The 18909-nt window shown below is 35.7% G+C and overlaps 2 protein-coding genes across 2 annotated transcripts in view; both read right to left on the reverse strand.

Annotated features, from left to right (window-relative positions):
* LOC139115091 (glycine receptor subunit alphaZ1-like) overlaps positions 1–13851 on the reverse strand; it is a 38645-nt gene extending 24794 nt beyond the window's left edge. Inside the window, exons 1-4 of the mRNA XM_070676983.1 lie at positions 13809–13851; positions 11844–11952; positions 11231–11358; positions 2086–2153 (exon numbers count right to left, since the gene is read on the reverse strand). Of these exons, the coding sequence (XP_070533084.1) occupies positions 2086–2153; positions 11231–11358; positions 11844–11902 (255 nt within the window). The 5' untranslated portion in view covers positions 11903–11952; positions 13809–13851. The remainder of the gene's footprint in view (positions 1–2085; positions 2154–11230; positions 11359–11843; positions 11953–13808) is intronic.
* Positions 13852–17408: 3557 nt separating this feature from the next.
* LOC139115092 (glycine receptor subunit alpha-3-like) overlaps positions 17409–18909 on the reverse strand; it is a 37648-nt gene continuing 36147 nt past the window's right edge. The window contains exon 9 of the mRNA XM_070676984.1: positions 17409–18338. Within this exon, the coding sequence (XP_070533085.1) occupies positions 18054–18338 (285 nt within the window). The 3' untranslated portion in view covers positions 17409–18053. The remainder of the gene's footprint in view (positions 18339–18909) is intronic.

Consider the following 18909-nt stretch of genomic DNA (forward strand, 5'->3'; position numbering starts at 1 on the left):
TTATGAGTTTATTTCACAATTAATGAGCTTCGAATCCCATCAGTATAAACTGTTGATATATGTTCCAAAGTTTGAATTCTGTTTTTACGGTATTTTCTTGTTCTACCCCCAAACCATGTCAGAATGCCGATTATCTTACTTGGTATTAGTGCAGTCATTATGTTCATACCTGAATAATCGTTCGGTCTCTAGACTTCATTAACCATAGCAATGCATATGTTATATGGTACGTCATGTTTGCAAGGCGAAAACCGTTTTTCGTCATACTTTTGGAAGTAAAATATCAAAAAATCACCCCTGTTCTAGAACGATGCCAAAAAAAGTTACAGATACAGAAATAGACCAACATCAATTGTGATGTAAATCCTTGAAAAACATTGATGGTTGAAACAAAATGATGATAATGCTAAAGGGTTGTCATGGAAACAATACCGGACATAATGATTGATGATTAGAAATTGTGACAATCGACATGCTATTAATGACTGTAACACGCCATACTGGTAATAACTGTATCACACGACACTTACAAGCACGAAGTATTTGTAAGAAATGTGAAACATGACAAAATGACTGTAAATACGACAAAATTACTGTTTACACGGCATAATGACTATAAACACGGTATAATAGTATGATTGTCAACACAGCATAATGACTGTAAACACTGCATATTGGAAGTGACTGTAAAACTCACAAATAATGCTTTATCTTGATTAAAAATAATCATGCAAACTCCATTTAGGCGCGAAATTGTCAGCGTCTTGAGAAAACATCTGTTTTATCTTTGAGATTTTTTATTCGCACCCGTCGGTGTAAAAGAATATTTATGTACGGTCCATAAAACCAAAGTCTCTCCTGTATACAGCATTTGATTCATTATAACCCCAGGGCTGTGCTATATCAAACTCTTAAGCGCTTTTTTCTCATTCACCGAAAACGTGATTTGAAAATGCAAATGGTCTTAAAGCTTTGAATTCAAAAAGGCAGACAGCTTTGTTTTCAGAGAAAGATAAAATTTAAGTGGCTTGAACTCCAGGCGATTTGAAGTATAAAGTTTAGGTCTAAATGCAAATAATAAGAATACACTTTCTTGTTAATTCTGAACGACCAGCAAAGTGAAATCACAGAGCGCAAATTTTGTTTTATGTAGCACTTCGTGTGAGATAAACACAAAATGAAATCCCCATTCGTAACACTCTGCAAATTATGACGGTTTTGCAAACCGAATACGACAAGATACACTATTACAGTTCAAATGGGCTATCATTCCGTGGATGATCTTACCGGAGAATGGATGTATTTATGAAAATATATATCTCCATTAGAAATTCTGAATCGACGGCTAACCATGCAGTCAAGCTTTTATGCTCCTTCGTATTTGTAAATTCAAAGCCTATTTAAGTTGTTATCTTTCAAATGACGATAGGACAACACTTACTTATAGAATGGAGATTCATTTGCATACTGATACATATGCATGTTTGAAACAACGGACGTGCAACGCCCAGATACTGTGCGATATGATATTGCTACATTACAGGCAGGGAGTGAAAACCCGCAGGGAAGTATTCGAGTTTGTAAATTACACTTTTATCAGAACAAAAACGGTACTTTGCGTAAATTGTATGAACATTCAATGATTTTAAGGTCAGATCCTTAAGCACCATTAACTGAGTACCTTTATTACTTTGTTTTCCATGAGATTATTTGAAATAAAAAGCAAGTTGTGTGCAAATGCTGAAAGAAGTTAGACCACAGAACATTTTTCAAACGTCGACCGTGCTACTTCGATTTTTTAAACTAAACAATGTTTGACTGGCAACTCATGCATGTTAAACAAAAATTGCGAAAAATCGACTGAATCCATGGCGAAGGATCGAAAAAGTGACATCTTCAAAGCTGGGTGACTCTATGACGGAAATGAAAAACATCACCGAGAAGATTGGATGGTGTTTGTTTGGTAAGCAAAATACACAAAGATGCGGCATACGGGGCTTGAATAAAGCAGTACTTTTAGATGAAGTATTCTAAGCATGGTTGTTCAAAGAAGCAGAGAATATGAAATCTGATATGATTACTAACCATTGTCGTATCTGACGACGTCTGGAAGTTATTGATTCTAATACTGCAGGTCACGTGAACGGGAGGACCTGTAAAGGGTGAGAAAAAAATATGAGGGAAAGTTTTGTAAACTTATCGCGTCAAACAGACGATTTTATCAGGGAACCAAGGAAACCTGACAAATGAAATGTTACAGAAAGATTAGGTCTGATATTAATGATATTTGAATTGTATTTATCAAGCATTCTTGGTAGAGACGAAATGGCAGTCCAACGGTTGAGGATTTCATGACATTTATATTTTAGTAAGTGAAGGAACTGACTTCTAGATCCAAAAGACTTTTGAAAAATCTTTGATTACGGTGGCGTGTGACATCTCAACTGCACCGTTACACGTCGGAAACTTTAAAACCCTTTAATATGATACTGATGTAAGAACTGGCGCAAAAGTAAAGATTAGTGGACACAGAAATTATATTGCATCAATCACCAGTAACCTAGGGAGTCTTGAAGGGTAGCGTTAGGAATAAAGTACATGTAGAGCACCCTTCCTCTGGTAATTCTTTAAGTTCTTTCCCAAATGTTTGTGTTAATTCTCCTGGTTCATGTCGGAACTGATGAGAATGACTTAATTCAGAACCAAAACTATTATTAATACTATATTCTACAAAAAACTATCGGATACGGTGAATATTTAATCGATCTCACACTTAAGAAATTGAAATTCATGGAGCGTTGTCTTTAAATTTATCGACAGAAGACAAGCTTAATAAAATGCCAACCATTGCAACGAGACTTGAATTATCTGGTAAAAAAGGGAAGTTATAATTCCCAGTCGGCCTATCAAGTCGTAATCCCAATCGGCAATCATATATCCACAACTTAAGGAAGCAATTACTTCGCCAGCACCTGGACGTCATTTGAAAATTCATCATTCTGCCGTGCCATTTATATTCATCCTATGGTTGCTCTTATTTGGACAACACAGACGCTGGTTTCAGCGACCCCGAAGACCACAGTATAATGGTACGTCCCAACCATAGATATGAGAGTGAAGACAAAAAAAAAATTATTTCTGTCTGTCTGAGGATTGCAGGATGGATGAAACTTAAGTAACAGATACAGATATTATTACTTTTGTACGTGAAGTAATTTGTGTTATTTTATATATATTTATATAAAATTGTTTAATAAATTGTTTAGTGAATAATATATATATATATATATATATATATATATATATACTTATATTTGTATACATACATATATATATACATACAGAGAGAGAGAGAGAGAGAGAGAGAGAGAGAGAGAGAGAGAGAGAGAGAGAGAGAGAGAGAGGGTACTCTGACCTTTGCTGTCGCCACAATTCTACACTATTTCTGTTTATCCGTTCGATTTCAGATGTTTCTGCCCTAACCCTACACCAATCACATGCAATATCTGCCCTAACCCTACACCAATCACATGCAATAAGAAAACCTTTCTCATTTTGTTTACTAGCTCTGTAAAGACAAATAAACACTCACTCGATGAATCATCTCTTTCTCGCAGATTCGAATATAAAAATGTCCTGAAACGTTGACGTCACCGTTGCTAGGTGCATAGGTCTCGCAATATACAGTAGAGTGGGTAACATTATCCGATACATTTAGCTACCTTATCGTGATGACAATAAAGGCAATACGGTAGGGGGTCTTTAAATTATGTCAAGGACAATGTGAAATTGACGATAAAAGCGGTACTTTTAGAATAACAGTAAGGCCAATTACACGTACATTGTCCATCACCGCTAATGTATCATACTTACATTGATGAAGGTCAGATAACATATAAAAGTTATATTTTGCTTTAAGCTGAAATCGATTTGTTTGATATTTCAATATGATGATTCTTCTAACATGTTATATCGATGACAACTATCAACTATAAATACAGAATGATCAGCGACTTCATCACTGCCGCGCCATCTGTTTCGAGTTCAGATTGTTGTCGCTTTTTAAAGTCATATCGAAAGAAATAAACTGCTCTACCATTTGCAGAAATTGATGTACCCATGGCAACGAGCACTTGTACAGGATTTAAGATAGTATCACTTATAAATCGGCCTTTGTCATCGCAAGTTGACAAAACCTTCCATTAATACGAAATCGTAACTGACTCAGTTTTCTCGGTTAAGTACAAGTCTCCTAATATTCAAACTGTCTGGCCGACGTATTTAAAAGGAGTGTGTATACAAATGAACTTATTCTCAAGTAAGCTTATTTCTGTCTGTCTGGATGTATTCTATATTTCTGTATTTCAGTATTTTTTTTATAAATTTCTGTATGTCTGTATGTACGTATGTACGTACGTATGTATGTATACATGTATGTATGTATATATGTACGTTGTATGTATGTATGTATGTATGTATGTATGTATGTATGTATGTATGTATGTATGTATGTATGTATGTATGTATGTATGTATGTATGCCTGTATACGTTACATATTTAATATCCTCTTTTTCAAGCTTGAAACTGTTCATACATATTGAAACGATGAAATGTTGAGTGTACTTTGCCATTACAGAAGACCAAACGTTAGCTGAGCTTGTAGTATTTTCGTTTCATTAGCCTTAATCAACACGGCTGAGGAGTTTGATGATTAACGTGCAACAAAATGTTGCGGTGATTTCTATTTTGAAATACGTTTGGTGAATTAATAGACCCCGTATTCGATGAAACAATAACCAAACAAAACAACGAATACTGCTGAATTTCGAATACACTGACTTTCCAAAATACACACTTGTTTTAGTCTGGCTTTTTATGAAAAACCTGGTAAGGCAAAGCTTCGAAGGCACAATATCTTATGACCGAGTATTATTTTTTTGTGTATTGATAATGAATTTTATGACGAAATGATGTCTTTATAGTTTGACTGATTTAGTATCGTAAAAGGGTCTGTAGCTGAATGGTAAAACACGGAAACGAGTTGATCAACAAGAGTACAGTGTATAACGAGTCAGAAACATATCGATCTTAAATGTTTGTTTGTTTGTTTGTTACACTGAATGTTATTATTAGTATTTTTTCCTAATTCCTATTAATTATGTCAAATTAATCAGCTGATGGACGTATATGGATAGCATACAAATGTTTAATCAAATCAGACATTCTCTAATGGAATTGACACACCTCAAGTCAATAGATGTGTGAGTTGAACGTCCATCCAACTAATCAGTGAATGACTGTCGATCTATCGTATTGATCTACGACGTTATGCTAAATGACGATCATTGATTAGGGCCTACAGTGTGTGAGAACGCGTAGTGAATTGAAACTGATATTGATTGACATTGAAATTGACATTGATTGACACGCGCACGAACTATCTTAATTGGAATATAACCTAATGAATCATGGGATTCTTTCAGTTGCAATTCAAGACATGAAAAAATGCGAAGTTATGGCTATGTGTGTGTTGGGTCTTAACATGAAACACACACACACACACACACACACACACACACACACATATATATATATATAATATATATATATATATATATATATATATATATATATAGAAAACACCTGAAGAAGCTCTAAATTTAGAGCGAAACGTTGTGTTTGAGGTATAATAAATACGTTTGGAACCTAACAACCAGGTGTGGTAGTGTGTTTCAACCCAAGTTTCTTCTATATATATATATATATATATATATATATATATATATATATATATATATATATATATATATATATATATATATATATATATATATATTTCAACGGTTTTAGATAGACAACATGGCAATTGTGTAATCCTATTCGATTGCATGGTGATACAGAAGTTCAGAACAAGAGTATTAGTGTATATTTATATCGCAAAAACTATCCTGAACGATGATGCAGTTAAATAACTATTCAACATACTATCAATATCCCGTCTTGTTAGGATTTATAGGTCAATAACGTAGCCTTACACAGACTAACGTAGCCATGTTGACTGCGATCACATAGCTACAGTGACGCCAACTATATTGCCTTACATTAATCACAGCGTAATAATGATTCCATGTCACTTTGACAGTCAGTGATGACTATAAATTTGTGTACCAGCTGCATAACAACTGGAACTTTCCAATGCGTAAGTCTTTTCATGTCTTAGCATTACGACAGAGCATTGGTGTTGAAGTCGAGGTCAACATACTGTGTTTCTTTGCTTCTGAAGAAACATGCTAACACTTCAAACCTGCCGATCCAAAACACTTTCCCGCCTAGCTCTGCAGAGGGGAGGGGAAATTTTGGGGAGTTTTACATTTTTTTACCTCAAACATCAAAAATTTCAGACCAAAACACTCTTTTCCATAAACCACACTCTGAAGAAAAATAGTTTAGTATTTTGGCGTGATAATTCTATAATAATTTGACACGAACTTTTGGATGTTTTAGAACAAAGATTGGGTACACGTTCAGTATAAATTGTAAATTGTTAAAAATGATAATTTAATGAGTGGAACTGCAGCTTTTCAAAGTTCTGGCGGAGCAATAGCATCGTATAGACTTCCTTAGTTGATTGTTACTCATTTGGATGATTATAATCTTAACTTCAGAGTTATAAGCACTGTGTTTAGCAGAACACAGAGTTACAGAACTTGAACCAATAATCGAACGAAGAATTCGACCTGCTGACAAAACAAAACAAAAGACAGGGTTGAGTGTTCATTGTTTGTTGGAATAATTACTACTCGACTGTTGAGAAAAGGGAGACGATTTATTTCCTTCGATTTCTTAGGTACTCTTTCTAACGGCCGTACTGCCATCAAAGACAGATAGAACACTCCTACGCCCTTAGTCTTCATCTGTATGCGACACACTACTAACTAGCGCCATCAAGATGTCACTTTATTAAATTTAATTCAACTTTCCCTCCTTAATTTGCATAATTGACCTTGCGTGTGACAAAAATTGTGGAGGAGCCAAACAGACGACATATTAGAAGAATGACTCAGTGCTTCTTGCACACATGCACAATTACGATTTTGTGCAATCCAGAAGTTGAGATTACACTGAAGGATCAAATAAGCGGTTTGGAAACCTGATGGCGTTGTCTACGTGGTGCAATTAAGGAAAATCCTAAGTTTTCGCAAATGAGTGAGTCACTCGTTGAAGAGAGGGGAGACATCTTTGAAATTTAAATCAGGAAATGAAATTGGGTGAATCAGAAATGATTACACACAATCACAAACACTGGGTGATTATATTTCTTACACGATGATTTGCTTTGGTATATCGTGACATTCATATTCTGAACCACAGGAAAACGAGCCTTTGAGATCAGCAGCAATCTTAATTCGCCTTATTTGACAAGTATAGGTACTTCACGGACAGAACTTTGTGTAATTTATAGAAGTATCATTAACTCTGTGTTTCTACAGCTTCCCTGTCTCGTTAATGTCAGGAAGGCATATTCTTGTCCACGATCAGTTCAATTAGCCAGTAGATAGATCTATGAAGTTGATTATCATAAAACAAGATTTCGTTGATCAGAAACGTCAAGTGATCCAGTTTTCAAACTGACATCATCTCGACGGGAAACTACAAAACCTTGTTGTTTAAAGCGTGTCCTTGAATTTGATATATATCCACCAGACTGTATGTGTTATTAATGGAATACAATCACTTTTGAGCCTCACTATTGGATTGAATTACACAGAAAACACGTCAACTGATGAATAAAAAAACATGGCTTAAAATAGCGTTTGTATCAAGTATCACATCACATCACATCACATCACATCACAGCACATCGCATCGCATCACATCATATGGAGTTTGATGGCATCCTATGGCCTGGATTCTACGATCACCAAAACACACAGTCATCAAGTGGCTTAGTAAAATAATCTTCCAAGACATGTCATTATTTGTTGTTTAGATGTCTGATGTGTTTTTGCAGATTATGGATGCACGAATTATCATATAGGGAGTACTAGAGTTACTGTTTAGAGGCATGGCAATTCTTCAAGTGCGACTGTATTATCGTTGGTGTTATCTTACAACGCTCTCTCTCTCTCTCTCTCTCTCTCTCTCTCTCTCTCTCTCTCTCTCTCTCTCTCTCTCTCTCCACATATGTACATACAGAGAGAAAACTATATGTAGCTAGCTGAGTGTAATTGAAGATAGATAGATAGATAGATAGATAGATAGATAGATAGATAGATAGATAGATAGATAGATAGATGTACATGTTGGGCAGACTGGAACCTAACAAAGAATAAACCGTAAGCACAAATAGAATGTTCTCAGAAACCGACACAACTTCGAACTTGAATAATTTCTTCCAATAATTTAATGTTGAAATGTCGCCTTTGCAAGAACTCCAGTTCATATGACGATTTGTTTAGTCAAGAAATAGGCAAGTGTATATTTAGATAGGTTGGTTCGAGTGTTTTACAAACAATACCTTCTGACTTTTTGTAGATTTCTGGGAAAGATGTTCATCCTTCTTGCTTTGAAAGATGAAATTCACATTTATTATTTTATCATCGCAATGGATGATTGACGTCTGCGTCGGATGATTAACTGTGCGATGGGATTACTGTAATCAATACTTTGAATGATATTAACAAGAATTTAAATAGAAATATACGGAATCATTTAATCATCCTGAAATATCTCAACTCATACAACATCAGAGTATCTAGTATGATAAACTCAGACAACATTGTCTACATCGATAGAATGGAATGTCCCAGGGATTCATAAGTGGAATATTCCTAAGGATCCATGAATGGATTTCCCAGGGATTCATAAACGGAATATTCCTAAGGATCCATGAATGGAATGTCCCAGGGATTCATAAGTGGAATATTCCTAAGGATCCATGAATGGAATGTCCCAGGGATTCATAAGTGGAATATTCCTAAGGATCCATGAATGGAATGTCCCAGGGATTCATTTTGAATATTCCTAAGGATCCATGAATGGAATGTCCCAGGGATTCATAAGTGGAATATTCCTAAGGATCCATGAATGGAATGTCCCAGGGATTCATTTTGAATATTTCTAAGGATCCATGAATGGAATGTCCCAGGGATTCATTTTGAATATTTCTAAGGATCCATGAATGGATTTCCCAGGGATTCATAAGTGGAATATTCCTAAGGATCCATGAATGGAATGTCCCAGGGATTCATAAGTGGAATATTCCTAAGGATCCATGAATGGAATGTCCCAGGGATTCATAAGTGAAATATTCCTAAGGATCCATGAATGGAATGTCCCAGGGATTCATTTTGAATATTCCTAAGGATCCATGAATGGAATGTCCCAGGGATTCATAAGTGGAATATTCCTAAGGATCCATGAATGGATTTCCCAGGGATTCATAAACGGAATATTCCTAAGGATCCATGAATGGAATGTCCCAGGGATTCATAAGTGGAATATTCCTAAGGATCCATGAATGGAATGTCCCAGGGATTCATAAGTGGAATATTCCTAAGGATCCATGAATGGAATGTCCCAGGGATTCATAAGTGAAATATTCCTAAGGATCCATGAATGGAATGTCCCAGGGATTCATTTTGAATATTTCTAAGGATCCATGAATGGAATGTCCCGGGGATTCATAAGTGGAATATTCCTAAGGATCCATGAATGGATTTCCCAGGGATTCATAAACGGAATATTCCTAAGGATCCATGAATGGAATGTCCCAGGGATTCATAAGTGGAATATTCCTAAGGATCCATGAATGGAATGTCCCAGGGATTCATTTTGAATATTTCTAAGGATCCATGAATGGACTGTCCCAGGGATTCATTTGAATATTCCTAAGGATCCGTGAATGGATTTCCCAGGGATTCATAAACGGAATATTCCTAAGGATCCATGAATGGAATGTCCCAGGGATTCATAAGTGGAATATTCCTAAGGATCCATGAATGGAATGTCCCAGGGATTCATAAGTGGAATATTCGTAAGGATCCATGAATGGAATGTCCAGGGATTCATAAGTGAAATATTCCTAATGATCTTGAATGGGATGTCCCAGGGATTCATAAGTGAAATATTCCTAAGGATCCATGAATGGATTTCCCAGGGATTCATAAACGGAATATTCCTAAGGATCCATGAATGGATTTCCCAGGGATTCATAATTGGAATATTCCTAAGGATCCATGAATGGAATGTCCCAGGGATTCATTTTGAATATTTCTAAGGATCCATGAACGGAATGTCCCAGGGATTCATAAGTGGAATATTCCTAAGGATCCATGAATGGAATGTCCCAGGGGTTCATTTTGAATATTCCTAAGGATCCATGAATGGATTTCCCAGGGATTCATAATTGGAATATTCCTAAGGATCCATGAATGGAATGTCCCAGGGATTCATTTTGAATATTTCTAAGGATCCATGAATGGAATGTCCCAGGGATTCATAAGTGAAATATTTCTAAGGATCCATGAATGGAATGTCCCAGGGATTCATTTTGAATATTTCTAAGGATCCATGAATGGAATGTCCCAGGGATTCATTTGAATATTCCTAAGGATCCATGAATGGATTTCCCAGGGATTCATAAATGGAATATTCCTAAGGATCCATGAATGGAATGTCCCAGGGATTCATTTTGAATATTTCTAAGGATCCATGAATGGAATGTCCCAGGGATTCATAAGTGGAATATTCCTAAGGATCCATGAATGGAATGTCCCAGGGATTCATAAGTGGAATATTCCTAAGGATCCATGAATGGAATGTCCCAGGGATTCATAAGTGGAATATTCCTAAGGATCCATGAATGGAATGTCCCAGGGATTCATAAGTGGAATATTCCTAAGGATCCATGAATGGAATGTCCCAGGGGTTCATTTTGAATATTCCTAAGGATCCATGAATGGATTTCCCAGGGATTCATAAATGGGAATATTCCTAAGGATCCATGAATGGAATGTCCCAGGGATTCATAAGTGGAATAGCACTCAGGGTTGAAATACCTTTCCTTCTCAATTTTTTTCGATAAATAGAGGAAAGCGTCCATCAGAACATTCAAAGAAAGACGTCAGTTTTCGTGACAGTTCATTAATAACATTGAAACGTTACATGCGTCTGTATGCTATAGCTGTATTGACGGCACGACGTAACTGGGTATAAGAGCTTTCTTACCGTGAAAATTTGGACGCAGGGCTTTATCGTATGTTGAGGAATTGAGTAAATTGGATATCATCGTCACTGGATTTTGTTGAGTTGGTGACACTGTCGCTGATTTCTGAAATTCCATCTCATCTGCCAAGCTGTATAAATAAGTAACACATAGTTGATACAATTTTCATATAGTGTGCTATAAAACAACCGAATGCTTTGCTTAAAATCAAAGTCGACTTAATAATTACCATGGAAACATGTTTCTTTGTTGAAGACCTTTTCTTAAGACTTAAAAAAACTATAAAGCAAAAGAATGAAAGATCAAGCTAACATGATTGCACGTTGCTAACCCAAGCCAAAACTCGGATTTTGTTAAGAATATATAACTTTTAAAACGAAAACGGTATAAACATGCTGGTACACAAATCGATCGTAGTTGAAATTTCACATATGGATTGCCATGTCACGGTCGGTCTTCGACACTTAGTCCACAACCAAGAAGGAATGTAACTTCCCCGTTTCATGGTCATGACTAATGTGGCATGGATGACTTTACACTTATCATTTATATTGTACACTTTACCCACAATACCGATTTCAACAATGGTGGTGTTTAGGAAAGAAGATTACTAACCATGGTACCACTATGGTGAACGCAAATAACACAAACGTCATATCCCCGGGTATGTACATCTTAGAAGCTGCCACTGAATAATTCAAGGCGTATCTGCATGCAGATGATCCTAAAATTGTAACGGAGCGAGAGAGTTGTAACAGTGTATATGTTCATGAACGGGAGAATCAAAATAAGATAATATTTATCTTCCAAAAATATGACAGCTGAGCCTTAATTTACATTATCGATAAATTAAAAATTGTTGCGATCCCCTACTTAACAAAAATGCGGGTGGAATAAAAATATTCTCACATATGTTCGGTATATCGGACTGCAGGTGATGCTATTTTATACTCCATTGACGTACATAGTGGCCAAACTAAAAGGAATATAGAAACGGAAAACTTTAGGAGGCATAATGGGAAGACAGAACGAAATGAGAAATTAGAGAATCGAAATTTTGGAGACTGAGGAATTTGAAATCTGTCAGATCAACAACCATTCAAGCGATTTAGAGCATATAATTTCGAAACTGGGATTACTGTAGTTGATGTAAGATAGTTATCTATTTATTGACATGTTTTGTACTGTTCGGAGTGTGTAGATAGCTTGACTTTACAATGACCTAACCCTTGAAATGAATCAACGATGCCTGGATCTTATTATGTAACTAGTTTAGAGAGGACTTAAGTCTGCACTCAGCGGTTGCTGATATCAAAACATGACATAACAAACTGGCCTGCAGTTAACATAAAAGAGAAATTCATCTATGTAAACGTGTTCTTACACATTGACTTTGGTCTCTTGCCTCATCTTCTACAAGGTGGAGAAACAAATAAACCTGATTGTACAAAGAATACAGATTAATTTGTGTTTATTTCCGGGGGAGGGCAATTACTAAATGAACGCCAGTGTTTGAGATATCATTAAAATGCAAAAATCTTTAAAGCAATAGCAGTTTGTTTTAAAAACAAACATCAATAAATAAATCATATGCATGTTGATAGGATTGTTGTAAAATGCCTCAGGAAACATGATCTGAATAGATTATCTGTTGAAATCGGTAAAGTTTGTGACAGTCGATGATACTGCAACCTATTTCAAATCTAATAGCTAACAAAAAAATCAGGGATACTTTATATGCTCAGTCATGAAATGGAAAATTGATAGCTAATTGAAATATCGTACCTACACTATTTTCAGAGAGAGGTGTAGATTTTGTTCAATAACAGTTGATAAATTGTCACCATGATAAACTGAATAATTATGATGTGGTAGGTAAAAACGTATGTTTTCGTCTCATTTGTCATCGGAGTTAATAAATATCGTTCATTATGATGATAAATACATTTCTCTATTATTTGAACTAGTTTTTATGCATAAAATTGTAATAGATTGAAGTAACATTAGCTGAAATGTCAGTCAGTTCTTTCTAACTGGCAAATATGATAAAATTCGTTCAATCTTGTGTGCATGCGTTGCAAAATGTGTCACCGTGGTAACAACGGCCCGTGTATTAACTACTGTATTCTGTCTCGGTATTCATAATATTTCCCTTGCCTATTGTCATGGCAGCGTATAGAGTGTCTTTTAATTGAAAAATATATCATAAAATAACAACTGAAAAGAAAGCTATGGGATAGATATGCACTGACTACAGAATCAATGCACGGTTGGTCATTATTTTTGCTTCATCGATATAAAACTGTCGTGGCTTTTTACACAGCATTCGGCGTTGCCACAGTAACGGCGCGTGTAGGTATTCAATTTTGCGATCATAAAATGAAAATGAAGTGTAACTCCTGTTGCTTTAGTCTCAACTTGAATACAAGGGTTTCAAAAATAGATTCTAATCATAAAATGTAACATGGAAACCAAACAAGAAAACTATAAACAGTTTTGAGTTAACGCTTTACACATCGTGATTGAAATCATTTTAAGATGAGTTCCTCTCTCACCGAAATCTGAATGATCAAGTCTTACCTTGTCGTAACTGTGTTGCTGTTTCCAGCTGATCAAGTCTTTCCTTTTCGTAACTGTGTTGCTGTTTCCAGCTGATCAAGTCTTACCTTGTCGTAACTGTGTTGCTGTTTCCAGCTGATCAAGTCTTACCTTGTCGTAACTGTGTTGCTGTTTCCAGCTGATCAAGTCTTACCTTGTCGTAACTGTGTTGCTGTTTCCAGCTGATCAAGTCTTTCCTCTTCTGCTAGGTGATCCACACTGAAGTGAAACCAATCTGTATTATTAACAGAATATTACATCGCCTTCTGTTGACCATGCTACGTATAGTATCATACCTTGCGTTTCCTTCGAAGCGAATGACCAATTCGTGTCTCTGAGCCCTGTTCAGAGACTCTCGAACACCAATCACGTTGAATGACCGCAATGGATTGTTGTGTATTATAGCGTATACATTGTAATAAAGCTTCTCTATTGGCCTCATTGCATATGTATAGCCACAGTCCCTCCACTCACAAATCAACATTCATAGAATCCGTAACGATGCCAATGAACGCCGAGTCGGACAAATCAATCACGTGATTTGTGGAATTAGGAAGAAAACATGTATCAAGTAGATTGCCGTAGTTCTTCTGACAAGGGATCTTTGATACGTCAAACTATCTATTGATCACATTTTTAGATTCGTTGAATATTTATTATTTATTTATTTATTTTGTACTTATTCATTTAATTATTTATTCAGCCGTCTACAGATACGTGAAATAGGCATAAAATGAAATACAAAAAAAAATATTTCAAGATTGAAAAACTTCAAAAGAAAGAGTTGAAACAAGCCATCTCAACATTACATTTTATAAACTTTCATCTGCTCATTAAAGGACTTTGCAGTAAACACTGAGGACAACAGTGCAATTAGAAAATCTGCTTTGTCGTGCACAAGACTTTGACGTGAAGTGCATAGGAAAAAACAACGTAAAAATGGAACCTGATCAGTATAACGAGAAAGACTAAAATATTTGATGATTCTATCGCATGTTGCTTAATAAAGTAAAAACGTTTTAATGATTGTCATTGACTCATTACGTATTCCTTTAGACATAATGATAACTACAATTGAAAAACGATTATGATGATAATAATGATGGTGATGATAATGATGATTATGATGATGGTGATGATTTAAATGTATAAATTCTAAGAAGATTAACAATAGAAATTACGTGCTTGTATCCATTGGTTACAGTGACAGCGCTTTGAAATCGTTCATATTATGAACACATTGCAGAAGAACACCTACTCTGCCTTTTATACAGTCATTACATTTACTCAGTTAGAGCGACCTCGTACTACCCTGGGGCGTTGGTTCGGTTGAATCCATTTAATCCAGGGGGTGGAAAGCTCTGTCAAAGAGCTTAGTAGGAAGTGTACACGATTTGAGTGAAATTGTACATTTGAAACAAAGTGAGGACATAGGTACACTAAAATTGCTTGTCAGAGACGACGGTGTTAAATCCTGAAGGACACAACTGTCAAAATTATTCTCGTTGTTGCCGTCTTTATCGTAACACAGTGACTTTACTTACTATAAATGACATTAACATTCATATTAAACGGAGACCACAGTTTAAACATTTTAGGAACACTTCTCTTCAATATTGACCAAAGAATGGTTGTATTAATAAATAGAGACAAATAAGAGATACAGTTGTAGATGAACTCGAACACATCTGAAAGAACACATGACAAAAGTTGGTGAAGAAAGACTTTCATTTTATGATAAGCCTGAGAAAAAAACTACGAAACTTTAATTGACGAAACCAGACTTATAGGTAAAACGAATATCATAAATATTTTACTAAGTATAGTAGTCAGTGTCAATGAAACACTTCTTTCATTACTGTACTTGCCAATGACCTACTCTTTCAGTTTTCTTTAAAGTGTGTTTTGTCGTTGAGTGAACGACAAAGTGTGCAAAAGGTGCCAAAGAGGTTACCCAACCACAACAAGATTTTGCTGATATGACAGTCAAACCGATTTATAATTATGTATATTTAATGGTAAAATGCAACAATACAGGTTTTGCCTGTTAAGGTAGAACGCACCTCGGGGACAGACATTCGGACTCACAAACGTTGTCAATTCTCTTCTGATATACCCCATGTGGGGGTTCATTTTAAAGCTCTTGGTGAAAGAAAAATTTTCACCGGCTTAGTTTTTCGAAATTCGAAAATTTTTATTTTTCTCCATAGAGCTAACACAGGGATGGCGGCCATTTTGAATTTCTAATATCGGTAAATCTTGGGTAATTTGCTTTTCTAGTACCGAAATTTGCATGGTGACCCCCTATTTTTATTCTTGATTTGGAAAGAGAATGATTGAAAGATTCCTTGAGGAAAGTTAGAGCAAAAGTTTAAGTCTTTGACTTTCGAGGTGCATACTACCTTAAGTCGGTATTGTGACATATAAGGTTTGGTATTGTGTGATACGTCAAGGTCAATGGCATTTCTGCTCTGCCGCTGGTTTTCTAAATTATCACGTAAGATAGTTCGCGCCTTGAAATTGAAAGACTTAAACCATTGCTCAAATTTTCCATTTAGGAATCAAGAACAACAATCAGGAGCCATCATAGAAATATTTCCACAATGGAAACGAATCACTTTAAATTTAACAATATTTTAAATTCAAAATGGCCGCCATCAATATGTCAACCGTACGGGGAAAATTTTTAAAAGCTCGAATTTCACAAAAAATAAGCCAACATAAACTTACTTTACTCAATGGCTTCAAAATGAACCCAACAAGCGTGGTAGACCACAAGGAATTGTAAGATATATCTGGAGTCTAATTATCTGTCCTCGAGAGGCATACGAGTGATGATTCGATAAACTTGTAACCATATAGCAACCCGTGACGTCATTCAAAGTCTTATGACAAAATCAGGTATCATCTCATGACAAGCCACAGCTATCGCATTTGTCATTGTTATAATGCCATGTTGAAAATGTTATTATGGTGTAGATGCTGATGCACTGTGTCTTGTTCGGAAATACTGATGCGAATCTCCAATCCTACAGTGCCTTAGAGTCTAAGTTGGCACTAAGGGAATGTTATTCGACAAGAATGATTTATTATCTCAAAAAATAAAATTATCCACTTTGTCGTACAGCTTTGTGTATAAGCCTTGGAATCAATATGGAGCAACGTGACATGTCAGGATATGAAGCTGAGGTCGTACTCTCTTTTGTTTCCTTAAAGGGACAAAGTCGGTCATTTTTCACGAATTTTGTTTGATACGAGTTACTACTAATATTTTGTTTGACCTGTTGACGGATAATGAATGAATGGGTTACCATGCATATATTCAACCCCGGTTTTAGATAAATTAAAAGAAACCATCGCGAGAATGAATAAATGGTTTGATTTATCGTGTCTAAAATCGGGGTTGAATATATACATGGTCACCCAGTCATTAAGTATCTTTCAACATGTCAAACAGTAGAAATAGTGTCCCGTATCAAATAAAATTCATGAAAAAATGGCCGACTTTGTCTCTTTAATCTCTAATACATCAGCATAAATGTGTTGCAGTCCAGTGTTTGAAGACAATCATACAAAGTGAACTTATTCCATAACCTTTGTGCTTTATTTTGTTTGAAAAAAAACATGGTACAATCCAAACTTCAACTCACATCAGGTTCTATTTAGGATCAACATTGATGTCACTTTATTACAAATGATTCGATACATGTGTAAATTATCATAATAATAGTAAATAAGGTAACACCTGATGATTGTTTCAGCGTGTATTTTGTAAATTGATAAATATGACTGACAATTTGCGGTGTTATGAATGATAACATGGATATTTTTGTAGGCCTTGATGTGACCTACATTTTTGCAAATATTTAAGTAAATTGCATTCGATTCTTGATATAAATGTTGAGTAGAATAATATGCTATGTGCAATGAAAGCATATCGAAATTACCGACTTACTGCCAATTAAAAAGGGCCGCATTATGGCGCAATTATCAAGGAATTGATATGGTATGTCACTATATTCACGGTAAAACTCAGCACCAGAGAATATTTGCACATTGTAACATCGCTTATTGCGTCCACAGTGTCACAAAAATGTCACAATTTTCCAATGTTAGGCGATGTTTCATTATTTAATGCAAAAGTATTAAATTCACCAATACATGCCACATCGTAGTGTGCATTGTCACATCAAATGTCACGCAGTGAACGATGACGACCGAGTTTTGTCATCCAACGAAGACTATGAACACCAACCAGTAGATTAGATTGAATATCGCAAACACGATTGGAAATCCAAATTGCGATATTCTGTCGATTGTTCGAGCGTCGACAAAAAAGTTGGTAGCTTCAATATCTCTGTGGGTAAGATCGCCATTCTCTGCTACTTCTAAAGCAGAATCTTGTAAGCGCGACACTTTTCTTCGAATTACTTTATCTCGACTTCCTGTTTGTTTTCCGTTTTCTTCGGTTGGTTTGGTCACGCTGGATTCCATTTCAAATCCGTTGTTGTCCTGTAAAATGAAATCATGGCAACTGAGATGAGTTTATCAGTTTTTAATTTGACTTAAATGCGAAAAAGTACTGTCCTTCCTCGATCTCAAACAGTGATATCTTTGACTCTATCAAGCAAACCATTCACACATAGTTTGACTGGAACAAGTCTTTTATTTTAGATAGCCTTAGACATAGTGAAAGAATATTAAAATTTCATGGTGGCTGAGATTTGATTGCAAGAACAAAAAGGATTTGATGACCAAACGAAACCTTCAAATGTTGATTTGTGACTTATTTCATCTCTGTTCGACAATGCCGTCGATGTTTGTTTCCAAGGAAACATCTCTTGACCGCCAACACCATTCCAAGCAGTATTTTAGTTCGTGTAATCATGTAATAGAAGGCGGTGTAAGAATGAATTTCCAGTCAGCAGTTCAAAGTACCATTGCCCCATGAAGTAGTTAATTTGTGTAGCGATACGGAAAATATGAAATTATGTAAACCCGAATGAAATTGGAAAGCAAGTTAACAAGAGGTGAATCAACCGACCACAAATACAATGACGTAAAGAATATATGCTGAATTCAT

Source organism: Ptychodera flava, chromosome 17, assembly GCF_041260155.1.
Source record: "Ptychodera flava strain L36383 chromosome 17, AS_Pfla_20210202, whole genome shotgun sequence".
NCBI lineage: Eukaryota > Metazoa > Hemichordata > Enteropneusta > Ptychoderidae > Ptychodera > Ptychodera flava.